Source organism: Lygodium microphyllum, chromosome 17 (assembly GCF_053477565.2).
Source record: "Lygodium microphyllum isolate KBCC chromosome 17, Lygodium_microphyllum_v1.1.10, whole genome shotgun sequence".
Lineage (NCBI taxonomy): Eukaryota > Viridiplantae > Streptophyta > Polypodiopsida > Schizaeales > Lygodiaceae > Lygodium > Lygodium microphyllum.
Window position 1 is genome coordinate 131,671,680 of NC_141151.1, and position 15,522 is coordinate 131,687,201.

The following is a 15,522-nucleotide window of genomic DNA, read 5'->3' on the forward strand; positions in this document are numbered from 1 at the left end:
CTGGTATGCAGGTATTGGCTGCAGTTATTAAGGCTGGTGCTGCAAGAGAGCATGAAATGTTGGCTGAAATTCGAAATGCTGTGTTTGCATTTATACGAAAAATGGAGCCAATGAGAGTGATGGATACTATGCTGGTTTCAAGGGTTAGAATCTTATATATAAGGTCTTTACTGGCACGAGCTCCGGAATTACAATCTATAAGGGTAAGGTTTTCTTATTGTTGAATGCTTTGCACAAAACTAGAGTAACATGGATAGTGAGTGGATGCCATTGAACTCTTGTTGTCTAATCATGGCTTATGTAGTGAATGGCACTTCTTCGTTTTTTCCTTTCCTTCACTCCACAAAACCCTTTACTAGTTGAGTCATTGAATGATATCTCCCCACTTTCAGATCTATGTTTGCAGTGAGTCTAGAAGTGTTTGATCTGATGGCCTTGAGGTAGACCTGTTTTGTAGAAGAGGAAGAAAATCAGATGCTTTTGCAAATGTGGCCTTGGAAATGGGTGAATCCTTGAAATAGAATATGCATTTGGATGTTGTGGAGTATTTTTGTATTGCTATTTCCCAAAGAAGCAGTATGTACTAGGACCCTACCAGATATGGAGAACTTCCTTTGGAGGACTATGCACTAGAGGAGGAAGAGGTTAAAGTTGTGAGCAGTTGGAGGCCCAGACAATGGGTCCTTTAAGCTTAAATTCTACAGAGGATATCCTGGAGCATCATGAATTCAAGCAAGTAGAAACAAGTGGTGGGAAGTGCTCTTCCGATTTGGTGAGAACTATGCAGGCATATTGCGTGCTTGGTTATTCGAGCTTACATTTGTTGTTTCTCTGTTTGATGATGGGCTATGCAAGATTCCTTAAGCAAAGAGTTGTTGAAGTTAGCAGTTAACCCTTATGAGGCAATGTACCATCAGGATTCAATCAGAGTGTTTATTCTGGATCAGCTAGAGAATCAAGATGGAGAGAGCTCATGCTTTGTTTTGGGAGGTGACTCAATGGATGGCTAGATAGCTGGCGAAGTGCTACTATCCATGCTTTAGGAAAGAGGGGGCCCTTGGGGCTCATCTTTGGGTGGTTTTCTTGTGAAGATGTAGGGGAAGTGTGTCAAGTAGTCCTTGAAGAATGGACGAATGGTGCAAGCATAGAGAGAGCATTTTTTTGAAAGTTCGGGAGGGGTACAACCTCATGCTCAACTTTCATGGGAGACCAACATGAGCCCAATTTTTCGGTTACAGACTTTTTTGCTATGTTGGTATGCCTTTCTTGGATGAAGCTTTGTTCAGTGATCCTTGATGATTTGGGAGCTTCGATTGTGCTTGTTCATGGGAGGCAGGGTGGAGTTGGAGTTGAAGCTTTGGGTGAGGTGTTCATGAATATTAGTAGCAAAGGCTAAGTTGCACATACTATTTGCGAAGCCACGTATGTCCAATCTGTATATGGGGGTTTAAGCGATCATATCTTTTGATTGGTGGTTTATGTATCACCACAAGCTTGGATGGTGCTACATCCTTGGACATGTAGGATGAGTGCCCGTAGCATTGGTCATACCCTTGGGTCGACAAGGGACTAGGTGTGAACATGTCCAATTTGGATAATTAAAGGGTCTTATAGTGTGAACACACTAGGGGCACTTTAGGGTTTTGGTAGTCAAGCTATACAAATAGAACTGGAGGCCCATTTGTGCACATCATTCTGTGATCATTGTACTTGGACTCTAAGTCCAATGGCCCTTGTGTCCATACATTGGGATAGTGAGGGTTGGTCATTGATGGTATGGGATGCCAACCCTTCCGGTGTCAGTGTGGGCCGATATTTTGCAACACAAGGCAGAGGCTCAGTTTTATGATGGATATGGTGGTTAGACATCACCAATGATGAGAGCACTTGCAGCTTTTTTAGATGTTGAGGTGGCTGGCTAATTGGAGCCACGGTGATCATGATGCGTGTGGAGCGTGATCAACACAATATGTAAAGCTCACACCAGCAGCCAGTTGTGGATGTGTTGTTTTTCCAATATGTAGGCTATTTAAGCCTCAACTTTTAGGAGCCTGCCCTTTAGGTGGGTGGGCAGGCAGGCCCCTTGGGGTGGCCAAATCAACAACAAACAACTAAAATGTTGGGAATAAAGGGCCATCGTGCCTTTTATATGTGCACGGTGCACTCTCTACTTTGCTCACTCGCATTCTCTCTGTCTCCCTTATCGAACGTAAGGTTTGTCTACCTCGATCTTCGTGCCTAATCGATTCCTTCAAAGTGGTATCAAAGCGTAAGGTGTTGAGTGTCCTGAGCACGATCGTCAGTCAGGCTGAGACAGTCGTGAGCTGCAGAAAGCGGACAGGCCGTGGAGACTGTGTACTTGGCCCAGCGTGGAGTGGCGGGAACTATAGCCGTGTGGCCCCAGCGTGGAGTGATGGGCGACAACTAGTCGAGTAGGTCTGCAGTATCGCAGTGTGGCGGAACGGTAGACGCGCTGCCTTGAGGTGGCAGTGAGGCCACTCGTCATCGGGGGAGTGTGACGGGATCAGCAGGACAGGCAAAGACAGGCCTGATGGGGCGCGCGACGCCAGCAGGCAAGGACGGGCCTGATGGGGCGCGCGACGCTAGCGGGCAAGGACAGGTCTGACGAGCCCGCGACGGGGAGGACGTGAGATAGGTCTGATGGGTCAACGGACCCGTCATTTGAAACAAAATTTTTCAAAAAAAAAACTTTTTCTCAAACTTCTTCCTCTAACCAAGGTTCGTGCGTGCAAGCATAAAACAACAAATTTGTGCAATTTTGGCCTAGAAAGTTGGGGCTTTGCCAGACTGAGCACTTTTCGTGAAAAATTGAGGCATCTGCGTCGGAATTATAGACATTATGTGCATTTGAATTGGGGATTTCGCCAAAATTGTTGAAATTTTACTCATCTGAGTGAAATTTCTCAACTTTTAGCCCAGAAATTTGGGGCTTTTCCTAGATTTGGGAAATTTGATGTAGGACAAGCAAATTTGTCTCAGAAATTGCAGGAATTGTGACATTTTGTCCCCGACATTTGGGGCTTCTCATGTACATGCACAAATTGGGCTGAAATTAACCCAATTTCTCGACATTGAGGCGCATTGGACCCCGTGCAATTTGGGGCTTTTGCAATTTGGGCAAAATTGGTGCAGCATTTGGTCATTTTATGTACATGCAGGCTGAATTCCACGCAATTTAGGCATCAACACTTGGTAAAATTTGGGGGTTTTGCTGAAATTGCTTTATTTTGGCAAAATTGGACAGTCCTATGCATGACAGAGGAAATGCAGACGTGTGTTTGACACTTTTGAGCACAAAATTTTGGGGCTTTTGACCGTTCGTGTCAAATTGTATGCTTGTGGGTACACGTACAACAGAAATTGCAGCTGAAATTTTGGGATTTCTAATGTAATGTGATGCACATGCCCTTTGGAACAGCTGTAATCAGTTGGATAATGTTGTAGCACTTGGTTTGGTACTTTTGAAAATTGAATTACAGATCTGAAATCTGTACTTTTGCATGGTCATTTATTGCTGATTGGTACTTGTTTGTACCTTGGTCACTTGGGTGACAATTTGGGCCTGCATTTACTGGTTTTTTGGTCACTTTTGAGCTGAAAACCATGGCTGGCAGCAATGACAGCAGTAATTTGATGCATATAAAGAAGCTTGAAGGTGCACATACTTTTGTAGTGTGGCAAAAACAATGCTACAATATCTTGTTACAAAAGTAGGCAAAGCCGATCAAAACTAAGGGGGCAAAGCCTGCGGACATGGATCAGGACGATTGGGATGAGTTGAATGAGCTTGTACGCTCAACCATAGAGCTATCGATTTTTGATGCATTGCTCTTCAACATTGAAGGTTTGGATTCTGCATATGCTATCTGGACTAGATTGGAATAACTGTATGCACAGAAGAGCGCTGCAAGTAAAGTGTATTGGCTGAAAAAGCTTATGGATTTGCGTATGAAAGAAGGTATATCAATGTCTACTCACTTGAGTGAGTTTAACTCCATTTTCAGCTAGCTGGTTGCCTTGAAGTTCATGATTGATGAGGAATTTAAGGCTACTTTCTTGCTTTGCACTCTACCAGAGAGTTGGGATACATTCAGGATTGCTATGAGCAATTCTAATGTGATCCTTTTGTATACTGATGTAGAGAGTGCTCTACTTATGGAAGAGATGAATCGGCAGAACAATGCATCCAGTAAGTCTTCTAGTGCTTTGCATACTAGGGGCAAATCACAGCAAAAGGACAAATATGATGGCAAGGGACGCAGTAAATCATGTGCCAAAGATGTTGAATGCCATCATTGTGGCAAGAAGGGTCACTTTAAATGTGACTGTGACAAATGGAAGAAAGAGAAAGGAAAATGCAAGAAGACAGATGATTGCAAGGAAGAGAAGGACAGTCAGCCTAAGAAAAGCAGTGTAAAAATTGAAGAGGTGAATGTAGTCACTCATGACAGTGACAATGGGAGTGATGTACTCTTTGTCTCTTCACATTTTGGTGCACATGCTCTACTTGCAGATACAGATGATGCCATGCATACTTGGATTCTTGATTCAGGTGCTTCCTTTCATGTCACCCCTCATTGTGAGTGGTTTTCCGCATATATAGAGGGTCGACATGGTGTTGTCCATCTTGGGGACAACTATGCATGTGAGATTGCAGGTATTGACAGTGTGCAGTTATAGTTTCAGCATGGCTCTGTCTTTACACTTCAGCATGTACGGCATGTACCTCAGCTCAAGAAGAGCTTGATCTAGGGTTATTGCCAGAGGTTGCAAGAGTGATACGTTGTATCCACTTCATGTATCTAGTGTGCGTGACCATGTTGTTGCTGTGACCGAGCAGCCAAGCGTTTCTTTGTGGCATGGCCGGTTGGGACACATGAGTCAAACAGGAATGAAAGTGCTTTCTTGTTTGGGTTACTTGCCTTGTTTTCGTTATGCTGATTTTGAGCACTGCATTGTATTTATGGCAAACATGCACAGACTTCTAACAAAGTCTCTTTCTTTGAAACCTTCTCCTCTAGAGCGAGTACATTCGGATGTATGTTAAATGTCAGGATTATCTTTAGGGGGAAAGAAATATTTTGTCACCTTTGTCGATGATGCTACACGAGAAGTATGGGTTTACCCTATTTGTAGCAAGGATGAAGTGCTTGACAAGTTTAAAAAATTCTTGGCGTTGGTTGAAAATCAGACAAATAAGACATTTAAGTGTCTTCGCTCTGACAATGGTGGGGAATATATGTCCAAAGCCTTTCAGGCATTTTGTGACAGCAAAGGGATAAAGAGGGAGCTCATTGCTCCTCATAATCCACCCCAAAATGGAGTTACAGAGCATATGAATCGGACCATACAGGATAAGGTCCGTACGATGCTGTCTCATGCTGCATTACCCCATGGTTTTTGGGCAGAGGCTGTTATGACAGCCGTTCACTCAATTAATCGGTCACCAAACAGGTCTTTGGGAGGGGGAGTTCCCCAAGAAGCGTGGTCGGGAAAACCACCTTCATATGCTCATCTGAAAGTATTTGGCTGCGAGGCTTTTGTGCACATTCGTAAAGAAAAATGCAGCAAACTTGAGCCCAAGTCCTGTAAATGCATTTTCCTAGGATACGGTGATGAGGGTGAAATGGGGTATAAATTGTGGGATCTCGAGAAAAGGAAAATAGTACGCAGCAATGACGTTATCTTCCGGGAAGATCGCATGCACAAACAACCTGAAAAGACTGAGGAGGTCCGTAGGGTTGTATTCCGGGAAGAAATACCTTTTGGATAGCAAAATGTGCTTGCTGTACAGCAGCAAATACTTGGTGTAAATGAACCTATAAATGCAGGAAATGATGCTGGAAATGATCAGCCAGCTATTGCCTATGAAAATGAGCCATTACATGTGCAGGAACAGCCAGGACAGCAAGCTGTTAATGCTGATTTGCAGGCTGAAATGCGAGGACAGCATGCTGAAAATGGAAATTTGCAGGAATAGCCAGCAAACAATGACCATTGGGTTAGGAGATCGTCTAGGGCTATTAGACAACCTGTCAGATTTGTTCCTGGTGCAATTAATGTGGCTGAGTATGTCATGTTGGCAGACTGTGGTGAACCGTCTTGCTTCAAGGAAGCAATGGATAGACAGGATAGTAGGAAATGGTATAAAGCCATGCTGTCAGAAATGGAATCTCTTGAGAAAAATGACACTTGGGACTTGGTGCAGTTGCCTAAAGGGCAGAAAACCCTTCCATGCAAATGGGTTTACAAAATGAAGGTCACTTTTGGTTCCTCACCAAAGTACAAAGCAAGATTGGTTGCAAAGGGGTACAAGCAGGAGCATGGAATTGACTTTGATGAGATTTTCTCTCCTGTAGTCAAGATGACTACATTGAGAACCATTTTGGGCTTGGTTGTAGTTGAGGATATGGAGCTCATACAGATGGATGTAAAGGCTGCGTTTTTACATGGTGATCTTCATGAAGACATATATATGTAGCAGCTTGAAGGGTTTGCTGAACAAGGGAAAGAACAAATGGTATGTAAACTCAAAAGGAGTTTGTATGGGCTGAAACAAGCACCAAGAGAATGGTATCATTAATTTGATACATTCATGCAGTCCCAAGGCTTTCATAGAAGTCAAGTGGATCATTGCTTGTACACCAAGAAGGCAGCAGATGACAGCCTGATTATCTTGGTTTTGTATGTTGATGACATGTTGATTACTGGCAGGGATACTCATGCCTTGGATTCATTGAAGCAAAGTTTTCATGGCAGCTTTGATATGAAGGATTTGGGTGATGCAAATCACATTCTTGGCATGTACTGAGAGATAGATCTAAAGGTTTACTCCATCTATCTCAGCAGGAGTATATCTCTAAAGTTTTGCAGTGTTTCAATATGGAGGGGGCGAAAACAATTGGGGTTTCATTGCCTCCATATGTGAAACTTAGTGGAGAGGACAACCCTACATTTGATGGTGAGAAGGCTGAAATGGCCAAGATACCATATGCTTCAGCTATTGGCAGTTTGATATATGCTATGGTTACTACACGTCCTGACATTGCTTTTGCAGTGGGAGTGGTTAGCAAATACATGGCAACCCCTAGCAAGAAGCATTGGGATACAGTGAAAGGTATTATGAGATACCTCAAAGGCACAAAAAAGTTGTGCATCTGCTTTGGAAGGCAGAAAGCATCTGCTGTTGGCTTTACGGATGGAAACTATGCGGGTCATGTGGACTGCAGGAAGTCCACTTCCGGGTATGTGTTTACTTTCACAGGAGGAGCGGTCTCTTGGATCTCCAGGCTACAAAAGTGTGTTGCATTGTCTACTGCGGAGGCAGAGTATGTTGCTGCCACTAAGGCATGCAAGGAGGCTTTCTGGCTTTCACGTCTGGTAGGAGAGCTTGGCATCACAGAGTTACCTGTTTTCCATTGTGATAGTCAGAGTGCTATCATGCTAGCACGCAATCCTGTCTTTCATGCAAAGACAAAGCACATATAGGTGAACTATCACTTCATTAGAGCTGTACTTGACAGCAAGAGCATTGAGCTTGTCAAAGTGCATACAGATGATAATTGTGCAGACCTTCTCACGAAGGGTCTTCCAGCAGAGCGGTTTGCTCATTGCCAACAGATGATGGGAGTTGGATAGATATATTTATTTCAGCTTTGTACATACTTAGACTTAGCTGATTCTTTTCTCCTCTTAAAGCACATTGCCTTTAGGTGGGAGGTTGTTGGGAATAAAGGGTCATCGTGCGTTTTATATGTGCACGGGTGTGAACACACCCTTAGCACATTGTACTTTTATACATATATCTATCTAAAACCTAAAGTGGTACACTCGTCATTGTACCGAAAAAACGTGTTCACTCTCTACTCTGCTCACTCGCACACTCTCTGTCTCCCTCATCGAGCGTAAGGTCTGTCTACCTCGATCTTTGTGCCTAATCGATTCCTTCATAAAAGCCTATATAAACCCATTGGGAGAGTATGGAGACGATCTGATGGGAGCATGAGGCATTTGAGTTGGTGGATTGATTATAGTAGAGGAGATGAATCAAGCTAGGAGCTTCCTCTTGGAGGAGTTCAAGATGCTCTTGAGGCGAATCAACACTGGTGATTTGAGTGAATCCGCATTTGAAGAGGAGCTTCTAAAGGTGACTAGCTTGGAGAGGAGTGAGAGTTTTGCAATGGAGATTTTTGAGTGGAGAACAAGCATTGAGCCCTTGAGTTGCCCGAGGTCTCATCCTTTCCACTTCTTATCTCTTTTGTTTCATGCCACATGTTTTGTATCTATATATTTCATGATAGCTCTTATAATACCTAGATGTTGTGAAGATATGGTAGGGTTTGCATTGAGAAAGCACAAAATTTATGAACATGACTAAAACGCAATGACTCAGATAGTCATGCAATAAACTCAAAACACAAAACCACAACCTACAAATAGAGAAGAAAGAGAACCTTGAAGTGAATGACTCAATGCCGTGAATGATAGAAATAATGTACAAGATGCTCAAGGGTAGAGCTGTCCAACAGCTCATGGCTCTCATGGGAGCAAGTTGAGGGAGTAGTCAGAGTGTGATGTCCACTCGAGATAGATCCGGAGTGTCAGAAGTGGTGCAACAATTGAAGCATGGACAAGTGCTGAACATAAGATAAAAGAGAGAGAATAGAAAAATGTTGCAAAGCAAGAGAACTTAGAGATGTGCTCGGGAATTGGAATCCATATACCAAACACAAGAATGACGCATACAACTGTGAGTCTTTGGCTCCTAGGCACTAGCACCGGCTCCCTCTCTCCACAAAACCTGTCGTCAATGATGATAATTTGAATGAGGGAGCCGGATATATAAAGAGGAAAATAGTGCCAAAATAGGGGCATGTAAGCTAGCATGTAATGCTGGTCAGCCAACTGAAAATGCCCCAAATAAGCATACAATGACCATAATAAAATGCCTAAATAACCTAGCCATGCCCGACATAGGTGAGAATCACACATGAGCTGTCTCGATTGTTAACACCCTCTCTCAGTTCATGGGTGATCCGATACAATACAAGGATACAATAATAATGGCAAATCATAGTCCGTACAACAAAGAATTATCAAACTAGAACCATAGATACCCAAGTAGTGGGGGTGATCAAGCCACTACCAAGGTGCCTTGGAGAGAACCTGATGTTGACATCGATGGTACTAGCTCTTGAAAATAGAGAAGAGTCATAACAAATCTCTATATTTGTTAACAATGTCTTGCAGTAGCATACAAGACCATCCTGTCAAAAATGCCTTTGAACATATGTGGTGATGGGTTCCCCACCTTTGGCCAGGCCACCAAAGTGTCCCCTCATGTGAGCTTAAACTAGGAGCCACTCGTTGTCTGGACTGCTAACATTGAGTGTTGAAATCATGAGTTGGAGCTGAAAGAGTGCTGAATGTGGAAGGGCAGCATGTTGGTAACCAAAATACATCAGTTTGGAGGCTGAAATCTGGTAAACGTAGTAGTGTGCCACCCATCAGAGTTCGGAAACTGATCATGGAGCTGTTAAGAATAGAGTTACAGCTGTAGGGATGTGTGCTGATGCATGGTGGCCTGCAGAACAACAAAACACAGGTTGAGAAGTGTCGCCTGAATACTGATGTGGCAAGCCATGCAGGTTAGATATAAAATGCGGCTGTTTGGCACTTCCTAGGAGCAGGGTACTGGTAGGAAAATGGGCACCAGGGGTTGGAATAGTTGTGGCTGCAGTTGATGATGTCTGGACAGCAGATGGTGATGATGTGGCAGCAGTTGCGTGAGGCTGCATAGCCACTAAGGGCAGGTTGCAGGCTGGAAACAGGGTGCCAACAGCAGCAGAGAGGTTGTAGACTGGTGTAGCCTACAAAACAATGATAGGCTGAATGTTCGGCAGCTTGTCCATTTGTAGATACAGAAGGTTCCTCCAAATTAGGGTTTTGCTTATGGGACACAAAAACTCTCTAGGAATAGGTTTCTTTTTTGATGAAAGTTTTGGTAATTATATATTTTGGGGTTGTTTAAAAGAGCTAATCAGTTTGTAATGTATTTTTAGCTCAACACATGGGATAGCTTTGTACTTTGCTTTCACGATTATGTAAATATGTTGTGGTGTTGCTCTCAATTTTTGTGTGTTTTGAGTGTTTATTGCTATGGGTTGGTGCTTGGATCAGGCTGTTGTGTCATAGTGTATTGTGCTGGATCACAATGACTCTACTTAAATTTTAGACATATTTACATCTGGTGTGCACTTTTTAGAAGTATGCTAAACTTGAAGGTATTCTTATGTGAAATGTTCCAAATTATATGGAATGTGTTTACATCTATGGTTTTTAAGACGCCTTCCAACTCTAAATAGTGATACATCAGCGTTTCTATGGTCTTCATGCCATGCATGGTCATGAACGTCTCCGTTGTCCTCATGACAAAAAAGGCATTGGCTTCACATGCCTCTGGCACATTTGTTTTTTAAACAGGTGTTATCAAATGGGCAAGCAAAAGAGCTATAGCATAGGTAGCAACTGAGAAAAACACAATGATTGGATTGTTAGGGCACTTGAATGCTGAAGGCTGCTGGTAATTAGTCTTGTCAACTGCTGATGAAACAAGACTGCTGAATCAGGCCTGCTCTGGACATCATCACTGATGCACTAATTGGTGGTTTGTTGGGGTCAGTGAAAAATCTGTTCTTTCAAACAATTTATGAGGCATATATACGATCAAGATGATTTTTGTCATTTTTTCTACCTTAAGCAAATTTTATAAGAAGTGTTCTTGAGCCACATTGAACTTCTAGCCCTTCAATAAGCCCTACACACTCTGTGACTGGACAGCTTTGCCATCTGTATACACCCAGTAACTTTTGAATTAGATTCTGTGATTTTATGTAAAGCTAGAATTAAATGATCTTTCTTGTATTATACTTTTGTTGTTGAATGTGAGAACATTCCCTTGGAAGCACCAGGTCTGGCTTCTACATGTTGAGTTTAGCTCTTCAATGTTGTTCCTTTTCTGCAATCTCTTCAGATGTCATTATATGTTGAAAACATAACTGTGTTGTCAAGCTACAGATATTTCCTTTTCTAAATGATATGATTTGAATCCGTTTCTGTGATGGCTATGTTGCTGATGGAGATAACACTCCACTGGAGTACTGCTTTTGTTAAAGCATGTACTGTGCATTGTGTATTGTGGGAAACCTCTTGTCAAAGCATGTACTGTTTGTGTCAAAGCATGTACTGTGCATTGCATATCGTGGGAAACCTCTTTGGGGCTCTGTCAAACTATTCTCTGTGTATCATAGGATACTTCTTTGGAGCTTTGTTAAATCTACTGAATAAGTTTGATGATTGGATAGGTACCTCCCGTGGAGCGCTTTTTAGAAAAGGTTGAATCTTCTGGCTCAACTCGCAGTAGAGGTTCACGTGGAAGCAGTCCGGCCAGGTCACCTATTCGGAGTGAATCAAATATTAGGAAGGATTTGATAGATGAACATATTCAAGGGTTTAAAGTACATATCAAGCAAGAAAAGAAATCGAAGTTCTCCTCTATGGTTTTGAAGCTTCGTGGCATTGATCAGGTATTGTGTGTGTATGCATGTGTCGCAACATAGCCTTCTTTGTACGTTAGCCTTCTCTAGAGTGTTTTGTTAAAAACAAAACTGTGTGCATGTGTATGCACATGAGTCCACAGGGGCGTGTGTGATTGGTTCAAAAAAAAACTGTGTGACTGTTTTCTTGTTCAGAAATTGGTTTCCAACTTTTAAGTTTTTCGTCGGACAATGCAATAGTATCTGAAATAGTGTCTGTTGAAGTAAGAGCCATAAATACTGTCAATATCTGAGACTTAATCTGGTGAGCAGTCTGGAGGAATTTTTTATTTTTCTAAGAAGTGGCTTGTCTTCAAACAAATCTAGGAAACATGGAGGCAACATGTAACTGGTGGAAAGCTGCGGGAGACCACTGAAGAGGCACGTAACTATGCCCTTGGTAACAAAGCGCTTGCTGCTCTTTTTGTACACACTCCAGCAGGTGAATTGCAACGTCAAATCCGCAGCTGGTTGGCTGAAAACTTTGACTTTCTGTCACTGTCTGGTGGTGATGCGGCCAGTGGAACAGCGGGCCAACTGGAGCTTTTATCAACTGCAATCATGGATGGATGGATGTCAGGACTAGGGGTTCCACAGAGGTCTAGTACTGATGCTTTGGGACAGCTTCTATCTGATTACACGAAACGGGTTTATACCTCACAACTGCAGCATTTAAAGGTATTCATAAATGATTGGTTTGCTAATCTATTCCTATGTTGTGATGTTGGAACATCAGCATTGCCTGGGATAAGGAAAGTCTGTAGGAATTGATCTTGCAAACAACCGGCAATTCTTTAAGGTGCTTCTGTCTTCAGAAAGATCAAAAGAAGGATGCATTAAATTGACCAGCAGTGCATAATATCAGTTTTTCTGACAAAGGCCGCCTTCTTTTGTGAATCTTCAGTTTTATTTGGAGTCTTGACCATGCTAGTTGTCTGAATTGGTGTCACCCAAAAAGGCTTGCAAGCCTCCAGTTCTTGTAATTGATGTTTTCAATCCTCCGAGATGAGGTGCTAACTTCAACAAATTTACCTGGCAGGATGTTGCAGCTACACTCGCAACAGAAGAAGCAGAAGACCTTGGGCAAGTGTCAAAGTTGCGATCTGCTTTGGAGTCGGTTGAGCATAAGCGAAGAAAGGTAAGCAGAAGGATTCTAATCCTACCTATAACTGACAACACATCATTCAATGGAAGGCCAATTTAAGATATGTCCATTACGGCACCACCATCATCACCACCAACACATGCCCATTAGAGTTGAGAAGTAAGGTTAGATTAGCTGCCCATAGAACGGTTCCAACTGCTGCCAATGTGGTCATGAGTGATTTGGGAGTGCCACGTTGAAGGGCCTTCATAGATGAATGAAGTGGATATCCTAGACTTTCAATTGCCTTTGCAAGAGTAGACTTTGTTGTTTCTTGGCACGTATCAGAAGCTTTATTTGAAAACTGCAGCTGTTGCCTGGTCAGAGAATGTGCATTTGTAATCCCTTTGTTTGGAGTTGAAAACACACACACACACACACACACACACACACACACACACACACATATTTAGATTAGCTGCCCATAGAACGGTTCCAACTGCTGCCAATGTGGTCATGAGTGATTTGGGAGTGCCACGTTGAAGGGCCTTCATAGATGAATGAAGTAGATATCCTAGACTTTCAATTGCCTTTGCAAGAGTAGACTTTGTTGTTGCTTGGCACGTATCAGAAGCTTTATTTGAAAACTGCAGCTGTTGCCTGGTCAGAGAATGTGCATTTGTAATCCCTTTGTTTGGAGCGGAAAACACACACACACACACACACACACACACACATATATATATATAAAGAGAGAGAGAGAGAGAGAGAGAGAGAGAGAGAGAGAGAGAGAGAGAGAGAGAGAGAGAGATTTACGAAAAAAAGAGAGAGAGAGAGAGAGAGAGAGAGAGAGAGAGAGAGAGAGAGAGAGAGAGAGAGAGAGAGAGAGAGAGAGAGACACCGGGCGAGAGAGAGATCGCGATGGCGGGGAGATGGATCGCGATGGCGCCGTCTGCTTCTGCCGTCCTGCCGAAGGTCGTCTGACCTGTCACGTTTTGCCATCCGCTTCCTCCTGCGCCCGTCTGCCCTGCGCGTCAGGGTTTCTGCCCGTGCCCGACCCCTGCCCTGCGCCGTTGCTGCCTCGCCCGTCCTGCAGTCGGCCCTGGGCCCTGTTGACAGTCGCCGCCCCTGCCTTCGTTCGTCGCCTCTCCAGCCCTGCCGTCCTCTGCCCCACCTGTGGTTCGCCCTCTTGCACGTGCACTGTCAGGGTTGTGCCCTGTCACTCGCGATATTGGGACAGGCTATGCCTGACGCCGCTTCTCCAGTGCCTGTCCTGTTTTGCCTGAGAAGGCGAGAGAGAGAGAGCGAGAGAAAGAGAGACGCTGCCCTCGCCCGTCAGCCACCGTGGTGGTCGTCCCAGACTTTTAACGCCTGCAACCTGTCCGTGTGACGTCCTGCGGGTCGTCTTCCGCCGTGTGCGCAACCAGCTTCTAGGGGTGCAGCTTTCTAACGCAGCTGACACTGATCTGCACTGTCGGTCAGTCCTTCGAGATCAGCTCGTCGTACACGATGGCTGGTTTGGATCTGGATTTCATAGACCAAACGGTGGCAGCACTTGGCCCGGACTCTGATGCTGAGGAACCGGAAGATATGGTTCCGTGCCCTGAAGAATTGCCCCCGGGTCCTGACATCCAGCCTGCGGGTAAACGTACCAAGCATACCCCGGAAGAGATAGGTGTTATTCCGGATCGTTCCTATGCGCAGGTCACTTCGGATCCGGTGGACTCTCAGGAGGTGGACTGGGAGCATCTGTTGGAATTTGCCAACACTCTGCTTGGTGAATATGTTCAACATAATCAGGAAGCCTTCTCTCACGCTGCTCCAGACGATGTTCTGGACGCTACCGTTGACCCAAAAACTGTCCTATGTTCCTTTTCGGTATTTTATGATCGCGCGGTGATACTCTTCTTCACTGGTCGCATCCCGCTACTTTCCCGTATTCGCCAATGGCTGCAGAGTCTGCTACAAGGGGAATGTGTTGAAGAGATTTTTGTTGGATCCCGAGGTTTTTTTGAGGTCCTCTTGAAAACAGAGATGCACCGTGCTGCTCTCCTGTCTAAACTGCCTTTGTTTTTTGATCGTCGGTTGGTTCATGTGGTTCCTTGGCGCCCGATGGCAGATTTCCAGCGCCTCCTGCAACGTGAATGCCCTGTGTGGGTAGAAGTGGAAAATTGTCCGGTTGTTTATTGGCCGCTATTGAAGGATGCTATGGCCGCTATGGGCACGGTTCTGGTCCCTCCCAGTCTCAGGGCTGTGAATCGCAACTGATTGTGCATGTTATGGGATACTGCAAGGAAACGGCCTGCGTGGTTACGCCTCAACTGCTCTGGTATGCATCCGTTACACTTTCGTTTGAAATGGGCCAATTTTGCAGGCCATTGCTTTTCCTGTGGACAGTTGGGGCACTTTGCGGCTGAATGCCCCGAGCAACAACACGTTTCAGATGCGGGTCATGTTGCTCCGCCCATGGAAGATATGGTGTGTGATGCTCCGTCGTTGGATACTATCCCCCCGCCCCAAGTTCGGGCCAAAGGCAAACAACAGGTTTCGGGTCTGGATTCCCGTGCCATTGATTGGGTTGAAGTTCGTCCCAAAAAAGGCAATAGGATTGGTGCTGGCATGGAGAGTACTGTGCCTACTACCTCACAAGATTCCATGCAAACCTATATGCGCAGGAAGGAAATGATGTCTTCCGAGCGCTCTGCTCCTGCTATGGTTTCTTCAGCTCCCCGTCATCAGCCCGCCAGGAAAATGTATTCGGATCGTCTAAAGGGTCCACTTGCCCAGTTGGCTTTTGATACCAGAGGCAACGTCATTACTCCG

At 44.3% G+C, this 15,522-nt stretch overlaps 1 protein-coding gene across 1 annotated transcript in view; it reads left to right on the forward strand.

Moving 5' to 3' along the window:
- LOC148022359 (kinesin-like protein KIN-14B) overlaps positions 1–15,522 on the forward strand; it is a 101,736-nt gene that overhangs the window by 63,174 nt on the left and 23,040 nt on the right. The window contains exons 17-20 of the mRNA XM_087697979.1: positions 12–203; positions 11,385–11,606; positions 11,943–12,293; positions 12,655–12,753. Of these exons, the coding sequence (XP_087554105.1) occupies positions 12–203; positions 11,385–11,606; positions 11,943–12,293; positions 12,655–12,753 (864 nt within the window). The remainder of the gene's footprint in view (positions 1–11; positions 204–11,384; positions 11,607–11,942; positions 12,294–12,654; positions 12,754–15,522) is intronic.